We start from the raw sequence: 23,736 nt of genomic DNA, 5'->3' as shown, positions 1-23,736 counted from the left end.
AATGGGTTTTTGGGTAATTGGTTCCAGCTCACCGAAAATTTCCTAAATTCAACAAAAATGGTAGAAAAGTTCACTTACTTTAAGGTGTGTATGTAGAAGGCTCCTGGATGATGATGATGATGATGGGATTTAGAATGGGGGTGGAGGAGAAGGAAGAAGAGAAGGCATTGGGGTGGAAGAGAAGTCACCCCATGGTGCCATTTCACCCATAAAATTTTAGCTCTCTGGTTTAATTCAAGATTATTTTCTTTAAATCAACGCTGCACTGCATTATATATTGTCAATATATAAAATATATTTCAAAATGACCAATAATTTGCTTGGAAACACAGAAAAAAAGCGTTTAGTTGAAGAGAGTCTCAAGCAAGATGTTACCTCCAGTGAAAACAAAGAGAGACTGACGCCTGTTTGCTGTATTAAGAGGCTGGATGCCGCGCATTAAACTTGTCACTTTACCTTCAATTTTGTTCAATAATTGTTAAAATGACTAAAAAATTGAATATTAAACTTTAAAATTATTGAATAGTATAAACTTCTTGATATTTACAAAAATAGTAAGGAATTTAAGCCCTAGAACCGATTAATGTATTGGCGGACTGATACTAAAGCTGGTTGCCCTGTCAGTGCAAGCGAAAACATGTTGAGGTCGGTTCGTAAGAAGTTCGTTAAGCGAATTTTTTTTCGTTAACCGAATTGAAGATCCTTATGGAAGGCAGTTCGTTAATCGAAATTACATTTAGCAGTGTTGGTAAGTGCTGTATTTATGAATTAGGTTTTGATGAGAGTCCTCATCTATGAGTTATCCTTTGACGTGAAAGATACAGGGTGAGTTTTGGAGACATTTCTAGGGAAAAAATTTGTTTTATAAGGTGGAAAATGCAGAATTTTGAATCTCAAAGCACATATGTCTTTTCCTGTAAGTTTAAGGAGATACAGTTGTACCCCACTTAACGCGGTCAATTGAACCCAGAGGGTCCCGCGTTAAGTGAAAACCGCGTTAAGTGAATAACAGAACATATGGGATTAATTCCAATAGAACCCAGCCCGACCCCCAAACTCCACTTTTTGACGACAAATAACTATGTTGTAGTAAAAATAACATCTTAATTTTATGATGGTACATGCACACAATTAATACTTAAGAGAAATAGAGAAATACAGTCGCCAAGTTAATGTCCATTCAAATAATGGACTCAACTCCCTCCCCCTCTTCTCACACTACACTCCCTGGCTCTTCCCTCTGAGAAATTTTTGGGGGAAAACCAGGTATAGTAATAAATAATTCCTCAAACTAAAGTTAGGATAATATAATTGACATTGCTGGATTCCTTGTAAGACCAGGAATATTTTGAATATAAATGTCATATATTTTTCACAAAATATAACATAATTACCTAGAGAACAATTTTTATCTAAAAATTGTATGTTTAATGCAAAAAATATGTTGTTTATATTCAAAATGATCACCAAATTATAAGAATTCCAGCAATGTAAATTATATTCTGGCCGGATAATTTGTATGAATTTTATGAGCTAAAACAAATATCTACAGTTAATAAAAAAAAAATATATTCTTCAACACTATCTGTCAATCAAAGTACCCCACCTTGCCTCCCCCCCTCTTCCAACCACGTGGTCAGTCCCAACCCTCCCCCCACCCCCCACCAATCCTCCATTCAAGAGTTTTTAACATTTAGTATTAAATAATACCTCAGATTAAAGTTAGGATAATATAATTGACATTGCTGGATTCCTTGTAAGACCAGGAATATTTTGAATATAAATGTCATATATTTTGGACAAAAGATAACATAATTACCTAGAGAACAATTTTTATCTAAAAATTGTATGTTTAATGCAAAATATATGTTGTTTATATTCAAAATGATCACCAAATTATAAGAATTCCAGCAATGTAAATTATATTCTGACCGGTAATTTGTATGAATTTTATGAGCTAAAACAAATATCTTCAGTTAAAAAAAAAAAAAAATATTCTTCGACACTATCCTCAATCAAAAGTACTTGCACTTCCCCCCTCTTCCAACCGCGTGGTCGGTCCCAACCACTCCCCCACCCCACCCAATCCTCCATTCAGAGTTTTTAACAATTAGTAATAAATAATTCCTCAAACTAAAGTTAGGATAATATAATTGACATTGCTGGATTCCTTGTAAGACCAGGAATATTTTGAATATAAATGTCATATATTTTTCACAAAATATAACATAATTACCTAGAGAACAATTTTTATCTAAAAATTGTATGTTTAATGCAAAAAATATGTTGTTTATATTCAAAATGATCACCAAATTATAAGAATTCCAGCAATGTAAATTATATTCTGGCCGGATAATTTGTATGAATTTTATGAGCTAAAACAAATATCTACAGTTAATAAAAAAAAAATATATTCTTCAACACTATCTGTCAATCAAAGTACCCCACCTTGCCTCCCCCCCTCTTCCAACCACGTGGTCAGTCCCAACCCTCCCCCCACCCCCCACCAATCCTCCATTCAAGAGTTTTTAACATTTAGTATTAAATAATACCTCAGATTAAAGTTAGGATAATATAATTGACATTGCTGGATTCCTTGTAAGACCAGGAATATTTTGAATATAAATGTCATATATTTTGGACAAAAGATAACATAATTACCTAGAGAACAATTTTTATCTAAAAATTGTATGTTTAATGCAAAATATATGTTGTTTATATTCAAAATGATCACCAAATTATAAGAATTCCAGCAATGTAAATTATATTCTGACCGGTAATTTGTATGAATTTTATGAGCTAAAACAAATATCTTCAGTTAATAAAAAAAAAAATAATTCTTCACCGGGTAACAGATGGTCGGTCGGTCGGTCCCTCCCTCCCCCCCACCCCCCACCCCCCACCAACCGTCCCAAGGAGATGTGTGGGATAACCACTAAATTTTAATAAATAATACCTCAAACTAAAGTTAGGATAATATAATTGACATTGCTGGATTCCTTGTAAGACCAGGAATATTTTGAATATAAATGTCATATATTTTGGACAAAAGATAACATAATTACCTAGAGAACAATTTTTATCTAAAAATTGTATGTTTAATGCAAAATATATGTTGTTTATATTCAAAATGATCACCAAATTATAAGAATTCCAGCAATGTAAATTATATTCTGGCTGGGTAATTTGTATGAATTTTATGAGCTAAAACAGGCAGTCAGGCAGGGTGGCGGGTGGGGGGTGGTGCGAATCTAAAAATAGCTCTCGAGCCGGACACTCACCGCGTATATGATGAAAGCGTATATGATGAAAAATGCCGCGTTAAGTGAAAATTCAGCTTTGGCAAGGCACCGCGTATATGCGAAAACGCGTTAAGTGAAAGCGCGTTAAGCGGGGTAATACTGTATTGCCAGAGCACAGCAAGCATTTCCTAACTTAGCACCAATAAATCAGAACAGCAAAGCATTTATATTATTTTTAAAAGAGTTTTCAATTAAGTGAATACCTTAATTCTGGTTCTGTACAAAACATTTGTAAATAAGAGGAATAAGTAAAAATTATGATTTTTAGAAACATTGTTATTTATCATATTTCCATATCTTCCCAATAAATATTAAAAGAAAAACCATAGTAAACTGGCATTTAAATGCAATCCTGCTATAAACTGACACAAAAATGGTCTCCAGTGCATTTTTTTAAATTTCTCTTAAATCTTCTGAAATATTATGAACATCAGCATAGTTACATAAAGCTTTGTCCACTCACTAAATATAACATGAAACTTAAATTGTCAACATGCAAAAGAACCAATACATTTTCCTCTAAATCTACAGTAAGCTTAACTCCAAATAAGAAATATACTATGCAGTACAGTATTCCTAAGACAACTATCCTCTTGGCATGGTATAAAAAAAATGAAACCCTTTCAACTGCAATTACACAATTCTAAGATTTAATACAGACAACTATTTTTGTGATTACTGCACAAAAGAACCTGTATCCTCAGATGCATTTTGTACCTTATACTACAGGTACACCTTTTCACCGAGTACAACATTTATCTTCCTAAAGACAGCAAGATATAATTCCTATCTTGTATATGCATAGATGCACCACATGAAAGATTAATTATAGGAACAGTCACCTAAAAATAAATCCTCCCAACAATTCAGAAACCTCTTATATGCCAGTCTACATGGAAAATAAATTCTAGTACACACCATTTGATTTACTACACATAATATAACTTGCTTGAGAGTGCATTTTTCTGTTCAACTGTAGCAACACACTTAATTTCTTCCTGAGTCATACCATCTCCATCCCTTTCAGACAATTCTGAGATGTGTACTTTTGCCCTGGTAATAAGAGAGAGTATATTAACACTAAAATTACTGCAACTGTATACATTATATGTATTTACTGCAAAGGAAACCTGATGTATGGAAGAATTAAATAACAAGCAACAGACATAGTAAGTAGGATTAAGTAGTGATTGTTATAGTAAGTAGTGACAGGTAGGTAGTTGGGTAAGTGTGTAGATGGGTAAAGAAGGTGTTGTAAGCAGATTGGAAAGACGGTAGGTAGCTAGATGAGTAAACAGATAGTTCGGGATATATAAGTGAGTAGGTGGTTAGGGAAGTAAATCTGCAGGTAAGTGAATAGAGATAGGAAATAAGAAGATACCGGTAAGTAGGTTGTGAGGTCAGTATATAGGTAAGTAAGCAGATATGTAGGTAGGTAGGTAAGTAAGTAGTTGGGTAGGTATGAAAGCTAGGTAGAAGGTAGATAAATAATTAAGTAGTAGGTAGATAAATAATTAAGTAGTAGGTAGATAAATAATTAAGTAGGTAGATAGGGAAATAAGTACCATAGGTACCTTTATTTTAGCATCTTATTCTTTATTCATATAAACTAATTATCTTTAACTGAAGGAAGAAAAAGTCGAGGTTAGAGTCAGCTGTTGTATTCATCTGCAGACATGAGCATGGTTTTGGTAAGTATTCTAGTGAATACAGTACAACGTCACATATATAATTCAAACCGATACAACATTAGTCATATTATATTCAAAATATCTATCAATCTAATGTATCTCATGGTTTCTTGGTGGTTGTGCTGTGATTTTACTTTTTACGTTTATCCTCTTCACCACTGATTGGCTCGTTAGCCGCTTGGGCGATCAGTCACGTCTGTTACTTTTCTTTTTCTTTTATCCTCTTCACCAAATGATCGGCTCGTTAGTCGCTTGGGCGATCGGTCACCCCTTTGTTTCACACTGTTGGCAAGTACTGGGCATGCACCAGCTCCTGAATGTACCTGAACCCACTCCAGTGTTGGTCAAGTCTGGTCTTGAAAGAGCTCACACTCGGTGCTGACACAACACTTTCTGGTAGATTGTTCCAAGAGTTCACAACTCTCACGCCGAAAAAGCTTGCCCTCACAGTTTTCTGGACCTGCGGCTTCTTCAATCTTGAGCTGTGACCCCTTGTGGGGCGAGTGTCCGCCAGCTCCAAGTAAGGACACTCGACTGAGTAGTGTCCCTTGAGATGCTTGTACACTTCAATTAGGTCTCCCCTTGCCCATCTGTAGTATAAGCTAGGCAAGTTCAGGCGCTCCAATCTCTCAGGGTAGCTGAGGTGCCGAAGTGCAGGCACCAGTCTGGTGGCCCTCCTTTGAACATTTTCAACCAACTGACAGTTCCTAGCATATCTCGGGGACCAGACAGGGTTTGAGTACTCCAGATGGGGAAGCACAATGTTTTCAAATGGTGCACCCTCGCTATTCTTCACAACATGCATCATTTTTCCACATACTTGGGCACTTATTTCTATACTTGAACACTATTTGAATTTCACATTTCAAGTGTGATACACTTTAAAACACGGTAAGACACATGGTGGTGGCCGCACATCAAACACATGTAAAATGTTTCCTTGTACACCTGAGGTTGCTTTGTTGAATGTGCATACATAGCCATGGCATTTTCTCGTTGGGTGTCTCATTGATGCTGTAGGAAGGATACAGTCCGGGATTTGAGCAAACTGGGAGGCATTAAGGCTTTGATGTGTTTCTGGGAGTGGATGGACTGTGGCTCACACAGTTGGTGGTAGACAGCCAGAAGTTGCTTGAGGATGTGAATGGTGTGGTCAGTGAATTTCTTTCCCTTCACTTGTTGGTATAGTATGTGTGCATTTTAATAATAACATGTCCAGGAGATGGAAAAACATTTTCTTATACCATTTCGTTGTTTTCCAGGCACTTTTTACACTAGAGATCATTGCATCTGATTTATCTCCAAGTCTCATGGTTATATTATAAAAAAGAACACTCAGGTTTCATCTCGTATTGTTTTGTTGCCTTGTGTATGTTATGGCTCAGCACAAAGGTGGACAGTAGACATCAAATTAACACCCTTCTTATTACACCATTATATTGAAAGGCATTACTGTGCTTTCCTAAGGATGACTTGGCCATCACTCCTTTCTTTTTTGTTGGGGAGGTATGGCATAGCAATACGCTTGGCTCTGCATGTCCCACAAGCCCTGGTCTTTGTTGTCATGTAAGTACCTGTACTGGAAAAACACTACCCTGTCCCCCCAGAATGGCCAGTGATAGGATCAAGTGTTGTATCAGTAGTGCCCTCATGTACATAATATCTTGGATGTAGCTCATCTTGCAATCACACATCACAAACAACTTCAGGCCAAAATGGTGTCGCTTGGGTGGAAACTGATACTGCCTCGACACAGCACTATACTTCTACGAATACAAATATTCTGGTAGTATAGATAGAAGAGGGTCCTGAATTTCTCATGTAGGTTGTCAAACATAGCGGATTTTCTTCGTCGAGTCACTGTACCCCTCTAGATTATCATAGACGTGGAGCAAATGTAAAATATTTGTGAAACTGTTTACTGAGAGTAATTTGTGAAATATTGAAGTGGCAGTCTGTACCAGGTCAGTGGTCCAGTACTCTATTTATGAGTGGCAGGGTGGCAACGTGTGGGCTGGGGGTCATCTGGGTCATCATCGCTGTTTGTGTCATCCATCCCTGCAGGAGAGGCAGGCCCAGGGGGTGGGTGTAGGGTCATAAGATGAACCAGGTGTGGGTGAGCGGAGTAAGGGAGAGCGTCGAGATAAAATGCTTATGCCTGTGTTGAGAAGGGGGGTTTCAGAGGCAGGTGAGGAGCATAGGGTTGGTTGACGCTCATGATTACATGGAGAGAGAGAGAGAGAGAACGGCGAGACAATGGTGTCTTCCCGCTTCTTTTTTTTTAGTTGGCCCAATCTCACTACTTCTCCTAATGCTGATGCCAAGAAGGTCCTTGAACCCAATCTTGATCATCACCTTCACACTGAGTCACATATAGTTCCTCATTTTCCTTATCCCCTTACATATTTTCTTCACTTTCACTACTAGTACTTCCCTAAATGTAATCCAGGTCTGTGCGTCAAATCACTTTCATCACACGTGGCTTCATTATCGATATCACTACCACTCATAAAAAATAAGACGGTTTCAAAAAACAATAAAACAATTCCCATTTATTTTGCATAATAGTGAAGCCCAAAACTGCAGGATGTGTATACTTAATACACATTCTTGACCAACAACGCCTCTCAAATATAGAACAAGTATTCTCTTCCATGACCATCAAAAAGTTAATAAATACTGCATTGTAACTCCACAAGTAACCCAATAACCCTCTCCCATCCCCCCCCCCCAAACTCCCTTACCCTCCTCAATCCCCATAACACCACCCCCCCCCACACTTGTGATTTCTTCAGATTCCCGAGTTATGCTTTTGACTGTAACATCTTGACTGGGGTTATCACAGGGGGTATAGGAACACCTTTCCCTGACTGAACTACTGTACTGATTTTTTAATGCATTCAACACCACTAATCAGCATATCACCTGTTAACTTTTCTTTTTTAATTGGTTGATCAACACAACCTTCTTTCTGTTTCTACCATATCTTTACAAATGGTACTTAACATATGTATCATCCAATTATCACCACGTGAAACAGAAATTTTTCATTATGGCAGGACACCGTGAAATCATCCTTTTGAACAGGGAACTTTGGCATGTTAAATTAAGATGATCTGACAAAAACCCCTTCATTAACAAAGGTGAAGGGAAAGGAGGGGTGAAACAGTCCCTCCACAGTACACCCATGCCTGTGGTAATTTATAAATTATTCTAAAAAATATCTTAATAAAATGTGCTTAGGGTAAATATTTAGAGATTTTAACTTGCATAAGCTGGTGGCTATACATACTGTATGTATGTTACTGTAAAAAATGAGCACACATTCCATTATATATATTTATATTATGGATATACATTATACAGAAAATAATAACATAAAATATATTAGTAATGCTTACCCCAGTTGCATGCATTGATCAACTATGGTGATCTCTTGGAGTCAAGGAAAAACTATATGATTCAGATAGATAGAGTGAAGGACATATAAATGAAAGGAATAGATATCCAGGAAGCAGCAGTCTGCATGAATGAATGGAAGGCACAAGAAAAAGGAAAATAAATGTCCGGTGTGTGTTAACCCTTGATTACTTCCACCCCGTATTAAGCAATAAGTGGCTTGAAAACTAAGAAAATTTCAATACTCTCCTGAGATATATATATATGTAAACAATCATAGACATTTACCTGAAAGCAGCCAAATGAGCATAGTACGCAGGGCTTGGAAGGGAGACAGATCTTGTACAACGAAAGTACAGATGGCATAAACTGTAGGTTAGCATCTGTATATCATCCATTGTCATATCATTGTCATCCCACAGAATATGGTAATGAGTTGGTTTGCTGGTACCTTGAATACCCTGGAAATAATAAATTAATTCAATTAAAAGTTGAAAAAAACTGCTCACACTGTTCCTTTTATATACCCTTTAATGCTTCCTCTGGGTGGTTACAGAGGTTTAAGATCCGGAACAAGATCACCAATATAAACATTGGTGGTGAAGAAGCGAGTGCTGACCGTGCTGCGGCTAGGGAATTTCCTCCGTTTTTACGTGAGATTATGGAGGAAGGACAATACACCGACGACCAGGTGTTTAACATGGACGAATCTGGTCTTTTCTGGAAAAAGCTACCTTCCAAGTCCTTCGTTGTAAAGAATGCCAGCAAGATTCGGGGCCGGAAGATGCAGAAGGAACGCATCACCGTCCTGTTTACCACCAATGCCTCCGGTACCAGTAAGCTCAAGTTATCGGTGATCCACACAGCATGCAAGCCGCACGCCTACAAAACCATGGACATGACCAAGCTAAATGTCCACTGGCTGACCGCACGTAAGGCGTGGATGTTCTCTACACTGTCCCTCACCTGGTTTGATGACTATTTTGTTCCCGATGTAAAGAAATTCTGTGAGCAACAGAATGTGCCATTCAAGATTGTGTTGCTGCTGGACAACGCACCAGGACACTCGCCCCTACTGTTAGATCATCACCCCAACGTAAAAGTGGTCTTCCTTCCTCCCAACACTCCGTCTATATTACAGCCCATGGACCAAGAGTTAATCTGTAATGTAAAAGCTGCATTCTCTACGAAAAAATTCCAGCTCCTGAACGACTACACCAACACCAGGGAAGAGTTGCGCAAAGTGAGTGACACCACCACCGATAGCAAGAGCGAAGAAGATGAGGATCAACAGTTGGCACAGCAAAAAATACTGTTCAAACAATTCTGGAGAGTATTTAACATCAAGAAAGCTGTGGACTTCTTGGTGGAGTCATGGGATCAGCTGTCTATTGCTACAATTCGTCACGCATGGAGACATGTGTTACATGGAATACCAGGTGAGAGGAGGAGTCAATCTGTGACTGGTGAGGTTCAGATTGTTGCAGTAGCAGTGGACCTTGCCAGAGAAGCTGCGCAGACTGTTACAGTTCCAGGCTTCTCCGAGACCACCAACGACGACATCCTGGAGGTGATAATGGAACCTGATGTGACTAACGAGGAGATGGTAGATGATGATGATGACGACGTCAGTGAAGAGGCAGGTGGTGCGTCATCCCAAGAAGAACAACACTTATCCCATAGTAATGTTAGGGGTGCCATCGAGTGTATCGAGAAAGCCAAGCTCCTCCTTTCCGACGACCCTGACGCAAACAGGTATGAAATCTTCACTACCCAGCTGTTGCAGACTATGGAGCCCTACATCAAGGTGTATCACGACAACATCAACACCAGCCGTCAGCAAAGCATAACAGATTTCTTCGCACTAGCGTAGCTAGGGGGGGGCGGCACTTTTGGGTCTGCTCATCACCCATATCTGCAGCTACTGGAGACGTTAATCCATCCCTTTGTATCGGCGGCAAGTTAATCCTTGTCGTGTCTGACCTAACACCTGACCCACATCATCACGGCCACGTCATGAGCTACACCCTTGCTATGAGGCCCCCCGCCACACACACAACCTGTAACCTGTTGAGGATTAAGGAAACAACTTCAAACAAGTACGCCAGTGAGCTCATGTGGTGTGGGTCAGGTGTTAGGTCAGACACGACGAGGATTAACTTATAAAGTTTAAGTATGTTTGGTGTGTATTTAAAGCATACTATATTTGAGTATGTGAAAGTACAGTAATATTATAATGGTACACAAACTATTTAATATATATATATATATATATATATATATATATATATATATATATATATATATATATATATATATATATATATATATATATATATATATATATATATATATATATATAAGAGTGAGTCACTGTGCAATATGTATTTTTTGTGGGGGCACGGGGCGGCAAACTCAAGGGCCGCCCCGGGCGGCACTCACTCTAGCTACGCCACTGTTTCTTCGCCCGCAACCCACCACAGCCAGCCCAAGCCAGTGATAGTGACAGTGAAGATGACTTTGAGGGATTTGTCAGGGAAGCCCTGACAACTGTAAGTGACAGTGATGGTGATTCACCTAGTAATGGTGATTCACCTGAGGGCCAGTAATCTGCCCTCTTCCTCGGAACCAGCCTCCATCCCCGTATGCCGACCCATCTCTTCTACTAACGTAAGTGTTCCACATAACTTTTAGTTTTCCTAACCTAACCTTTATTTTTCCTATGTTAACCTTTATTTATCCTAACCTAACCTCTTCTATATTATTTGTTTTTTCATACCATCATAAAGATAAGATAAAATTTTTACTACAACATAGTTGTGTGTCGTCAAAAAGTGGAGTTTGGGGGTCGGCCCGGACTCTTATTTCAATTAATCCCATATGTTATGTTATTCACTTTACGCGTTCCTCACTTTACGCGGGACCCTGCGGGTTACATTAACCGCGTAAAGTGAGGGTTGACTGTATATATATATATATATATATATATATATATATATATATATATATATATATATATATATATATATATATATATATATATATATATATATATATATATATATATATATATATATTTCATGTAAATCCACAATGAAAACGTGGATAAGATAAATCTTGATAAAATCACACGGGAAAATGGAAACAACGGAGCACCTTAGCTTTCGTCTTTATTCAAGACATCTTCAGAGGCAACTGGATTACATGGACAGAGAGAGGCTTAAATATACAGGGTGACCTTAAAACATGAGGTCAGGTCATAATGATGTCATCCACTAATCCCCACACCAACACACACGTAGAGGAGCTTAAGAGAAGGGGGGTGACGTGACTAGTCAGGTCAGGTCAAAAATAAGGGACCCACAAAATAACTATCATACACCTAGATCTAAGGTTTTCAAAGCATTTTTAACCTTGGGCCACTGACAAATAAATTTATGTAACATATTATCAGTTTTGAACTGACCATCACTAAGGTTTATTAATTTTAATTCCTTAATCAAACTAGCTTCAACCAGAAGTCTTTCTGTGACACAAGATGATTTAAATATTTCTAAGCTTTTTTCCCAAGCAATGGGGTGATTATTATTCCTAACATGAACGAACAAGGCACTGCTTTCAGATGCTGTTCTAATATTATACTTATGTTGTTTGATTTTGAGCTGCAGTGTTTTTCCTGTCTGTCCTACATAATTACAATTACATTTGCTACATGGAATACAATAAACACTTCCATTTACATTCAAACTTGGGCTATTCCTTATTAACATATTGGTAATGGTTGAGTCATACTTGAAAACAACATTAATATTTAGAAGCTTGAGGGACCGAACTAACGGGACAAATTCATTACGATAGGGCAGAGTCAAAATATTCTTAAGTGTAGGAACTTGTCTGGTTTGAGAGGAATGAAAGGATTTTTTAGCCCTTTTAAAACAACGATCAACAAACACAGAAGGGTACCCGAGTTTCTGTGCAATAGAAAGAATGTGTTTCAATTCATCGTCAATAAATTCAGAGTCACAAATACGCAGACATCTTAAGAACATAGTAGAAAAAACTGACATTTTGGTAGACTCAAGGTGATTCGATAAAAAGTGAATGAAACTGTCTACCTGTGTGGGCTTTCTATATACCTTAAATTTATAGTTTTGGCCATTTCTCATGATAAGCATATCAAGAAATGGAAGGGATTCATTTATTTCTCTGAAGATGTCTTGAATAAAGACGAAAGCTAAGGTACTCCGTTGTTTCCATTTTCCCGTGTGATTTTATCAAGATATATATATATATATATATATATATATATATATATATATATATATATATTGATAAAATCACACGGGAAAAGGGAAACAACGGAGCACCTTAGCTTTCGTCTTTATTCAAGACATCTTCAGAGTTGCCTCTGAAGATGTCTTGAATACAGACGAAAGCTAAGGTGCTCCGTTGTTTCCCTTTTCCCGTGTGATTTTATCAAGATTTATCTTATCCACGTTTTCATTGTGGATCTACCGTATATCACGGCCTATAAGACGAAATTTGAACATTAAAAAAATCTGCCCAAAGTTAGGGGGTCGTCTAAACCACCAAGTTCAAAATTCTTACCTCTTAAATATTGTGGTTTAGTGTGTCAAGAGTGGTGATGAAAACATCGTAAGCCACTCACAAGGTCTTACCACTAATTATTTTATACTGAAACTTACGTTTGGCAAGCTGGATTCAAATTAAGATTACCGGTATATTAAAATAATAAAAATGTATTATAAACCTGTCTAACATACCGTAAAAGAGATTTATACCCCTGTAATAAACACAGCTATCATCACACACCCCTCCCCACGCCCCCCCCCATTTGCCAGTGAGGAGACAAGAAAGGAAAAGTGCATTAATTCTTGAAACTATCGACGGTTAATTACAGACGCTCAAGTGACGTCACTAGTGTTTACACTACACCAGCTGGTAATATTTGATGCCATTACTTGAAGTGAATTGGCCTTATTTTAAGTAACTAACTATAAATAAATACAAAAATTAAAAAAAAAGATCAAAACTGAGAAATAATATACTGTATGTATGTTGTGTTGTCAAAGTAAGAGGAACAATTGTGTAAGTACGTAATATTTTTTCACTCAAATCCTAATGAAACACTACTGGAGAACATTCCTTTGTCGCAAAACAGTTTATAAATTAAAGAAAATAATTACAGTGTGTTTAATATATTACAGTATATTATAAATAAATAAATAAAACAAATAATTCGGTAAATTTATTTAAAGTAAATGGAAAATAAGCAAACATGTTATTTACCAAGACCCTTCCGTCTGGCTCAGGGTGAGATGTAGGGGAGATAAAGAAGGCTATTTATAGCCCATCAGAAGTGGCTAGTACCCTAATGCACCATAAATAATTCATTGAACATTCATTTTTTGTACATAGTATATTCAGTATATATATATATATATATATATATATATATATATATATATATATATATATATATATATATATATATATATATATTATATATATATATATATATATATATATATATATATATATATATATATATATATATATATATATATTTGTGTAATAAATGTATGTAGTAAGTACATACTGGTAACCTTTTTCACTCAAATCCTAATGAAACATCACAATTAGAATACGGTGGTTGCTGTTGAACCACATGTTGTATAAATAGTCACACCACCCAGACGAGGGAACACTCCCACCACGCTTCAGTGACGTCACTAGTGTTTACACTACACCAGCGAGTATAATTTGATGACATTACTTGAAGTGAATTGGCCTTATTTAAAAAAATCAAGGATGGTTGGTAAAGGACTACTGAGTCAGTGGGTAAGTGTCACATTTGGGGTACTGGTCTTATACAGCAAATAGAGCTCAAAAGCTACTTTTTAAATGGAAATTTGGGGGGGGCGTCTTATGCACCCCGCCGCCTTATAGGCCGTGATATACGGTAATGAATACAATTCGTTCCACAGAGTCGTTCGTTAACCGAAAATTTTGTTAACCGAATCCATTATTTCAATGGGATATTGGATAATTGGTTCCAGCTCACAGAAATGTACATACAAAGTAAAGCCAAAAAAGCATAAAGTCAGAAACGCTCCTAAAATTCCCCTAAATCGCTATATATACAGTATATATATATATATATATATATATATATATATATATATATATATATATATATATATATAAATGTGTAATTCACATCATCAGGGGTGAGTACAGTCTGTACTCACCCCTGAAGAGTTAAAAAAAAATTGCCGCCGTCCATTGACTGCGTTAAATTAACGGCGTCAACGTACAACACTGCATACAACATTCTAGTGTTTATTTTTCTACTCTAAAATAAATATATCAGAATAAAGGTGAACTTACTTGATGAGAGCAGAGATAGAAATCTCGCTCACTTGGATGTGTGATCCCAGAATCCACAACAGTACCAGGTGGAACATTCTTACACTTACCAACACCATCTCTGTCCTCACAGAACAATCTGAAAGAATTCATGTATTTTAACAAGGTAAATTATCTATCGATCATGCTTCTTTGAGGGTTCTAATATCCAAAAGAATATAAAATACAGGGTACTGTACCTAAATGCAAGGGTGTTTGAAGGTGGGGGTGGAGAAGAGAGGTAGGTCTTGTGGAAACAGGAGCAACAGACAGTTTGAAAATGTACAAGTTGTGTGTGTATATATATATATATATATATATATATATATATATATATATATATATATATATATATATATATATATATATATATATATATATATTCCTAACAAAGACGAAAGCTAAGGTACTCCGTTGTTTCCATTTTCCCGTGTGATTTTATCAAGATATATATATATATATATATATATATATATATATATATATATATACTGGTATGGAGGGTTGGCGGGGGGGAGGGAGGGACCGACCGACTATCTGGCGTGGTTGGAAGAGGGGGGGAGGCAAGGTGGGGTACTTTGATTGACAGATAGTGTCGTGAAGAATATTTTTTTTTTATTAATTGAAGCTATTTGTTTTAGCTCATAAAATTCATACAAATTACCCAGCCAGAATATAATTTACATTGCTGGAATTCTTACAATTTGATGATCATTTTGAAAGTAAACATCATAGATTTTGCATTAGACATACAAATTTTAGATCTAATGTAAGTATTTTGTTTACTCTGAGTAAATATGTTATCTTTTGTACAAAATATGACATTTATATTCAAAATATTCCTGGTCTTACAAGGAATCCAGCAATGTCAATTATATTATCCTAACTTTAGTTTGAGGTAATATTTATTACTATACCTTAAAATCTAGTGGTTTTACCCCAAAAAATTCTCAGAGAGGGAAGAGCCAACGAGTGTAGTGTGAGAAGAGGGGGAGGGAGTTGAGTCCATTATTTGAATGGACATTAACTTGGCGACTGTATTTCTCTATTTCTCTTAAGTATTAATTGTGTGCATGTACCATCATAAAATTAAGATGTTATTTTTACTAGAACATAGGTATTGTGTCGGAAAAAGTGGAGTTTGGGGGTCAGCCGGTCTCTATTTCATTTAATCCCATATGTTATGTTGTTCACTTTACGCGGGCCTCCGTGGGTTCAATTGACCGCGCAAAGTGAGGGTTCACTGTATATATATATATATATATATATATATATATATATATATATATATATATATATATATATATATATATATATATATATATATATATATATATATATATATATATATATATATATATATATATATATAGTGGAGTCTGCATTTACGCAGTCAATTGAACCCGTGGAGGTCCGCGTAAAACGAAAAACGCGTAAATGAAATACACAAAGTGTACATTTCTACCTTTTTTGTTGAATTTAGGCAATTTTCGGTGAGCTGGAACCAATTGCACAAAAACCCTTTGAAACAATGGTTTCGGTTAACGAGTTTTTCGGTTACCGAGCAACCTGCTGGAATGGATTCTGCTCGTTAACTGAGGGACCACTGTGTATATATATATATACCGTATATACCCGTGTATAGCACGAGTTCTTAAGACCAAATTTTTTGGCAAAAAGTTGGGGGTCGACCTCTATACGGGTAATAGTTTCGTTAGGTTGAAAAATATTTACCAGTAACTACCAGTAAACAATGGAAACGACGCACCAACTCACCACCCACTGTGAGTGTCGGTACAGTTGCCAGGGCAGATCTCTTGCGTCATCATAGCAAGCCAAAAGTAGCCAAATGCATGGTATGGTATGGTATGGTATGGTATGGTATGGTATGGTATGGTATGCACAGGAGTATGTAAAACATAAAGTATTCATTTTTAAAAGTTTATTTATGGATACATAAATTTTTTTTAATTAAATTTGAAACATCAATCTTTGTTAATTAAATTTGAAACAAAAGAAAAATACGATACCTTATTTATAAATATTTTCATTAAAATATTACATCACAAGTATATTTTACCTTAACTGTGCCTGAATGAATATATTCTCAGAAATAAATATGGAAATGTAATATTTTTGCTGAAAAGACGTACGTATTACAGTGGAAAGTGGGATAAAATTGTGACGAAAACAATGACTTTCACTTTCTTTCGTCGTTCAAAAGATTTTGCCGTAATCGCTTTTCGAATGGTTTTCAGTTAAAAACTGTTGAATTACAATAATATTCTATCCTAATTGACTTGAATAAATACTACGATACCATATTTCTGAATATTTTCATTAAAATCCATCAAAATCATTTTCCTTGTCATCATCTGCAGCACCAAACAGCTCCTCCCAGTCCTCTCCTTGAACAGCATCGTCATATGGATCAACACCATCATCAGCCATAGGATCATCAATATCTTCATCCTCATTCACGCTCTCATTAGCCTCATAATCCCACAACAAGTCATCTTCTGTTCCATCAAGAGCATTCGAAATCCCACATTTCTAAAAAGATTTCACCACAATTTCTGGTCTGATTGCATCCCAGGCCTCTGCAATCCATTCACATAATGTTGCTAGTGATGGAGCTTGGATGTTGCCTCCCTTTGTGTATGTCTTATCGCCTTCTATCATCCAGTTGTTCCACTTCACTCTTACCGCATCTTTAAATGGTTTGTTTAAGGAAACATCCAGTGGTTGGACAAGACTTGTTAATCCACCAGGAATCACAGCTGTATCAGTGTTTTCCTTCCTAATCCCAGCAGTAACACTGTCAACAAGATGTGACCAAAACATATCCCACACAAAAAGACTTTTTTCTTTGCACAGTCCCCCTGGTCTAAAGTTCAGACTTTTTTAAGCCATATTTGTATGCCGCCTTCATCCATCCATCCTTTCTCGTGCACATGGATGATTAAAAAAATGCTGTCTGACTTGCAACACTGTTGGTAGGGTCAGGTGGTTCTAACGGCACCTGCCAGGACCCGGTAATCAAATTTATAAGTGTCTAACCTCAATTACTGTAGTTTATCTGATGTAGGCAATATGAAGTAAAAAATACCAGTTAAAGTGAGAAATTGGAAGAGAATAATTAAGAAAGATGTGGTTGGGCTATTTTTGGTAGGGCTGAGGGAGTACCAGCTGTTTGGTCTTGTTTGGCGGGAGAGTCACGCAAATAACCGTAGTACTGGTATTTGTTTGGTGTCTTCTATATTTTTAAAAATGAATACTTGTAAATTAAAAGTACCGTAACATTGTATTATATACAAACTTGTCATATTTCTGGAAAATAAGAAGCAAGAAAATAGAATATACCGGTAAACACAATTTCAACGTACGCTAAAATTAAAAGCTGCTTAAGAAGGGCCGAAGCAAACACAAAGCCTCCTCGACCAGGGCTCTGCCGTATCAGCTAGACGGTAATCGTTTTCAGTTAAAAAACTGTTACATCACAAGTGAATTAGGATAGAATATTATTGTAATACAACAGTTTTTAACTGAAAACCATTCGAAAGGCGATTACGGTAACATCTTTTCAACGAAAGAAAGCGAAAGTCATTGTTTTTGTCACGATTTTATCCCACTTTCCACTATAAAGTGGGGTATGCTATAACGAACGGATCCTACTACGAATATTCCTATAACGAACGGTTTTACCTATAAAATTGAGAATGCTATAACGAACGAAACTCCTACAACGAACATTATTAAGAAAAAAAATTTTTTTTTTTTTACTAATTTATTGTTTTTTTATTACAAGCATTAATGATACTCTATATTTCAGGGGTTTAGATGCATATTTATGCACTTTTTTACAATTTTTACAATTTTATATTATATTTCTCAGTGTTAAGTGGTTGTATTTGGGGGCCTGGAACGGATTAATCCTATAACGAACGAATGCTATAACGAACAAGGTTCTAGAACCAATTAGATTCGTTATAGCATACCCCACTGTAATACGTACGTCATTTCAGCAAAAATATTACATTTCCATATTCTCAGAAATAAATAGTAGTTTTGCTGAAACGTGATGTATTTCAATGTAAATTAGGATAAACTACATGAAAACAAAAGACTTTACCAAACCTTCCGATGTTCAAGATATGTTACTCATTTTTTTATTAGTTTTCGGTTAAAATACTGTTATATTAGTGATATTCTATTCATACTGTGCTTGATACAATACATTCACGGAAATGTAATATTTTTTGCTGAAATGACGTACGTATTACAGTGGAAAGTAGGATAAAATCGTGACGAAAACAATGACTTTCCCTTTCTTTCGTTCAAAAGATGTTACCGTAATCGCTTTTCGAATGGTTTTCAGTTAAAAAACTATTGTATTACAATAATATTCCCTCCTAATTGACTTGAATAAATACTTGAATGGAAATATACAATATTTTTGTTGAAACTACCCGCGTTTCAGTGTAAAGTGTCGTAATAATAAATGGTAAACAAGTTTATAGGACGTAGTGTTTCTCTGAAGGTTTTGTTGTTCCTTTACCCTCAAAAACTTGGGTCGACCTATAAACGAGGAATATCATAAATTAACAATTTCTTGGTCAAAAAATCGGGGTCGACCTATATACGAAGGGGGGTTATAGACAAGTATATATATATATATATATATATATATATATATATATATATATATATATATATATATATATATATATATATATATATATATATTGATATAGATATAGATATAGATATTGATATATATAGATATATATATAGATATATATATATAGATATAAATATAGATATAAATATATATATAAAAATATATATATAAAAATATATATATAGATATATATATATATATAATATATATATAATATATATATATATATAAATATATATATATATATATATATATATATATAATATATATATATATATATATATATATATATATATATATATATATATATATATATATATATATATATATATATATATATATATATATATATATATATATATATATATATATATATATCTATATATATATATAGGCTGATGGCCGCACAACAAGCTAATTCCCTGTACTGCATATATTATCAATATGTTAAACAAATGTTAAAATGACTAATAATTTTAATATAAAAAATGCAAAAATATTAAAGAATATAACTTTATTGATATTTACTCCACTGGAAATGAATTTAAACATAGAACATATTACTGAATTGGCAGACTAGCCCATCAGCTGATGCTCATAACAAAACATGGTGTTTGTAAGGATTTTGTTAAAGTAATTTTTGTCATTAACCGAATTGAAGATTCTTATGGAAGGTAATTTGTTAACCAAAATTTTGTTAACCGAACCGTTCGTTAACCGAGAGACCACTGTATACAGTACGCCTGGAGAATTCGCTGATTTTGATTTCGCAGTCCTCTATTATTTGCGGATGACACCCTGGATGTACCCAAAAATCTCTGTGGGTAGTTTTAAAGTTGCCGCCATTTTTGCGGCCGGGACAGGGAGCCATTCGTTCTAGAGACAGTAATTTACTTAACCTGTATTGTATATATGTGTGTGTGTAGACACACATAGACCAGACAAGCACTGGAGCAGGATGAGATACATTCAGGAGCCAGTGCATGGCCAGTACTTGCCAACAGTGCGTAACACAGACGTGACCGATCGCCCAAGAGGCTAACGAGCCGATCAGTGGTGAAGAGGATAGAAGTAAAATTAAGAGGAACTGAAAAAAGATGGAAAGAAAATGTACATCAGTAACATTAATGTACCTTGTATGATGCCGCTTTTGAACCACTAAGAAAGTGATGCCAGGTGTGTAGTCAACTTCTGTTTCAGTACAAGCTGTTCGCATAGCTTTCAGCTCATATGACAATACTTCTTGAAACTGAGACTCACTAACTCCATCACGATACATAACAATTCTTTCGGGCTTATGTCCTTTTGTGTAAATGAAGAATGACCTTAACAAGTTTCTGTAATTTATAGAAAAGAATATTAAAGTGCAAAAATAAATACCTTTACCAGTAATTGAATCATCAAGTTTTTGTGAGGAAGATGGAAGTGCATAATAGAAGAAAAAAACGTTTTTGTTCAAACCTCAGAATGCGAATTGATAGGTTATATAGTACTGAATATATAATAAAAATTTCTTACACATACTTGGTCATTTCCTTTAGATCTTGAATTATTTCCACACGATGTGGCTGAGGTCTCACTTCTACAGAAAATTTGGAGGCAAACCTATCATATGAGGCAACAACTGCAGCCATGGACGGGGATTCTCCATCTCCAGCTGATGGATGATTTACATCTGCACCCATAATCATAACAGGTCTTTCTAATATCTACAGAAAAAATAGAATAAAATAAATAGATAAATACTGTATTCAAGAACTACCACTTAAAACACTGTACAGCACTTTAATTTACTACTTGAAATTTTTCATAAAATCTCTAGAAATAGATTATCTTCATAAATAAACAATAAAAAAGGCTCGGAATATTGACATCATATTTACTGACAAAATGATTAGAGACAAGGAGGAAAGCGAGGTAGAAGTGTTTTTCCACATGTTGCACGTTTACCAAGTAAAAGTGCATCACCAACACTTGCACAAGGTGTCCATGGTACTGGAGTAGTGGCAATGATTTGAACTGCAAAATTTTCAAGGAAAAATGATGGTACAACACCACCATGAATGAACTCTTGTTTGTTTTCATCATTAACATGTTGTTGTACTTTTACTGGTTCTGGTAAAATAACAATTGTAAAAATAATTTCCATGATTCAAACTTACCATAGGCATTCCAGTTCTTGAAAGAACATTGTTAATACCACCCATCTTTGCATTGATCTTCAGGAGAATGTTTCCAAGTGTCTGTGGTTTAATTGCAGTCACATTTGTTGCTTGAACACACTGGCTCAATATACCAACTTCAGTGTCCCCTGTCCTCTTGATATGAGCTAAAATATAAAATAGTCACATTACAAAAACCCAGATCAATCAAGAAATGGGATCAATTCCACTACTGTATACCCAACAAAGTAAAATGACAAAATAAAAGACCTTTCATAAACCTTTGTACAAAGGATAACAGTATTGTACCAGTATCCCTTGGTATACGAAAATTCAATAATATGAATTTCCTATATTACTACCCCTCTTATATACAGTCAACCCTCGCTTTATGCGGTCCCACTTTACGCGTTTACGCGGGACCCTGCCGAACACATAATGCTCACTTTCCGCGGTGTGTGTACCCTTTTACGCGCAGAGCGGCGCGAGCAGGGAGCACACAAGGTCGCCCAGTCATCAAAACATTACCGAGTTCTTCACCCGCCACCCACCACAGCCGGCCCAAGTCAGTGATAGTGATAATGATAATGAGGATATGGACTTATATGGACTTTGAGGGGTTTGACAAAGAGGCCCTGCAAGCCTCTGTGGTGGATAGTGATACAATTGATACAAGTGAGGGCCAATAATCTCCCCTCTGCCTCGGAACCAACCCCCCATCCCCGTGTGCCCAGCCATCTTTTCTACTAATGTAAGTGTTAAAGAACCTAATATTATTGATATTTCTCTTAATTATTAATTGTGTGTGCATACCATCATAAAATTAAGAAGTTATTTTTACTACAACATAGGTATTGTGTCTGAAAAAGTGGAGTTTGGGGGTCGGCCCGGTCTCTATTTCAATTAATCCCATATGTTATGTTGTTCACTTTACGCGTTTCTCACTTTACGCGGGCCGCCGTGGGTTCAATTGACCGCGTAAAGTGAGGGTTCACTGTATACGGATTTGGGTCCCGGCAAAAATTTAAATAGCGCACCCCTAGAGAATATTTATTTGTAAATACATAAGGTAGGAAAGTAACACAAGTAGGATAATGAGCTCACAAACTAGCATACAGTATACTGGAGATAGGCAAGTTATAAATCAGGAATTGGCATTCAATTAACAATTCATCAATACTGTATAGTACAGGTACCTGTACTTAGATCTTGCAGGGTTTTTGCCAAATGTTACTTGATATATTAAGTGCCATAAATTTTTGTCTGATAAGCAACAGACAGCTAGGGGTCAACCAAAAATGATGAGAGAGGCTGCTAGTGACCATGTATGGTAACTTTTAGAGCTGCCATCAGATATTCATAGCTATAGCATGCAATTGAGAAAAACAGTGATGGTGATAATAAAGATATCTTTATAATTATTTCATGTTCACATGCACATTTTAACCTTACTTTTTTTATTTAATTAAGTTTTCATAATATAATAAAAAAAATTGTTTTAAGAAAATCTATTATCTACTCTGCTTGATAGAGACCAGAAATTAATGCTATGTCATACTCACCATAAAGATCACCTCCTCTTCCTAAGATAACTAATACCAATTGTAGGTTTGAGTATTCCTGCTTAAGCCTTGTAAAATCTTGCTCAGGACAGGGTTTCCATACACCAAATGCAGCAACTGGCTCAGAAAATTTCATCCCTTTCTCATCAGCCATGTGAAGTAATTTGGTAATGAATGTCCTGCAAGTCAAAATATATGTTTAAAATAAGCACATAAGGTAGATATAAAAAAGGAACACGTGCGATACTTGCTTTATAAAATTCAAATGTTGGGTCCCTGGGATACACAACCCATGGAATTCAAGGGGTAACTATTAATTATCTGGGATCCAGCACAATATTGAAAAACAGAAGTAAGGTATAGACCCAGAAATCCAGTACCTTTGGGACCAAGACTGAACCACTTTTGAGGAATTTCCAGTTTACTGTGATATAAGCTTGTAGTGGATTTCTCCCCTACAAACGCTGTTTGTCGCTGAGTAGCCGACCCCGCGAATTCCCCAGTGTATGC

The 23,736-nt window shown here is 35.8% G+C and overlaps 1 protein-coding gene across 3 annotated transcripts; it reads right to left on the bottom strand.

Annotated features, from left to right (window-relative positions):
• Nucleotides 1-3,562: 3,562 nt before the first annotated feature.
• Nucleotides 3,563-23,405, bottom strand: LOC121855265 (protein argonaute-2-like; the record flags this gene model as incomplete). 3 transcript variants are annotated; one of them, XM_042350149.1, is given in 7 exon segments in its annotated part: nt 3,563-4,355; nt 8,681-8,853; nt 14,804-14,921; nt 20,636-20,839; nt 21,027-21,211; nt 21,665-21,831; nt 23,227-23,405. In XM_042350149.1, coding segments are annotated over 7 exon segments (1,150 nt in total), but the record flags the coding sequence as incomplete, so codon positions are not given.
• Nucleotides 23,406-23,736: the final 331 nt, after the last annotated feature.

Source organism: Homarus americanus, unplaced genomic scaffold (genome assembly GCF_018991925.1).
Source record: "Homarus americanus isolate GMGI-L3 unplaced genomic scaffold, GMGI_Hamer_2.0 scaffold46636, whole genome shotgun sequence".
Lineage (NCBI taxonomy): Eukaryota > Metazoa > Arthropoda > Malacostraca > Decapoda > Nephropidae > Homarus > Homarus americanus.
The sequence above is the reverse complement of the archived record's forward strand: the minus strand, read 5'-3'. Positions and strand labels throughout refer to the sequence as shown.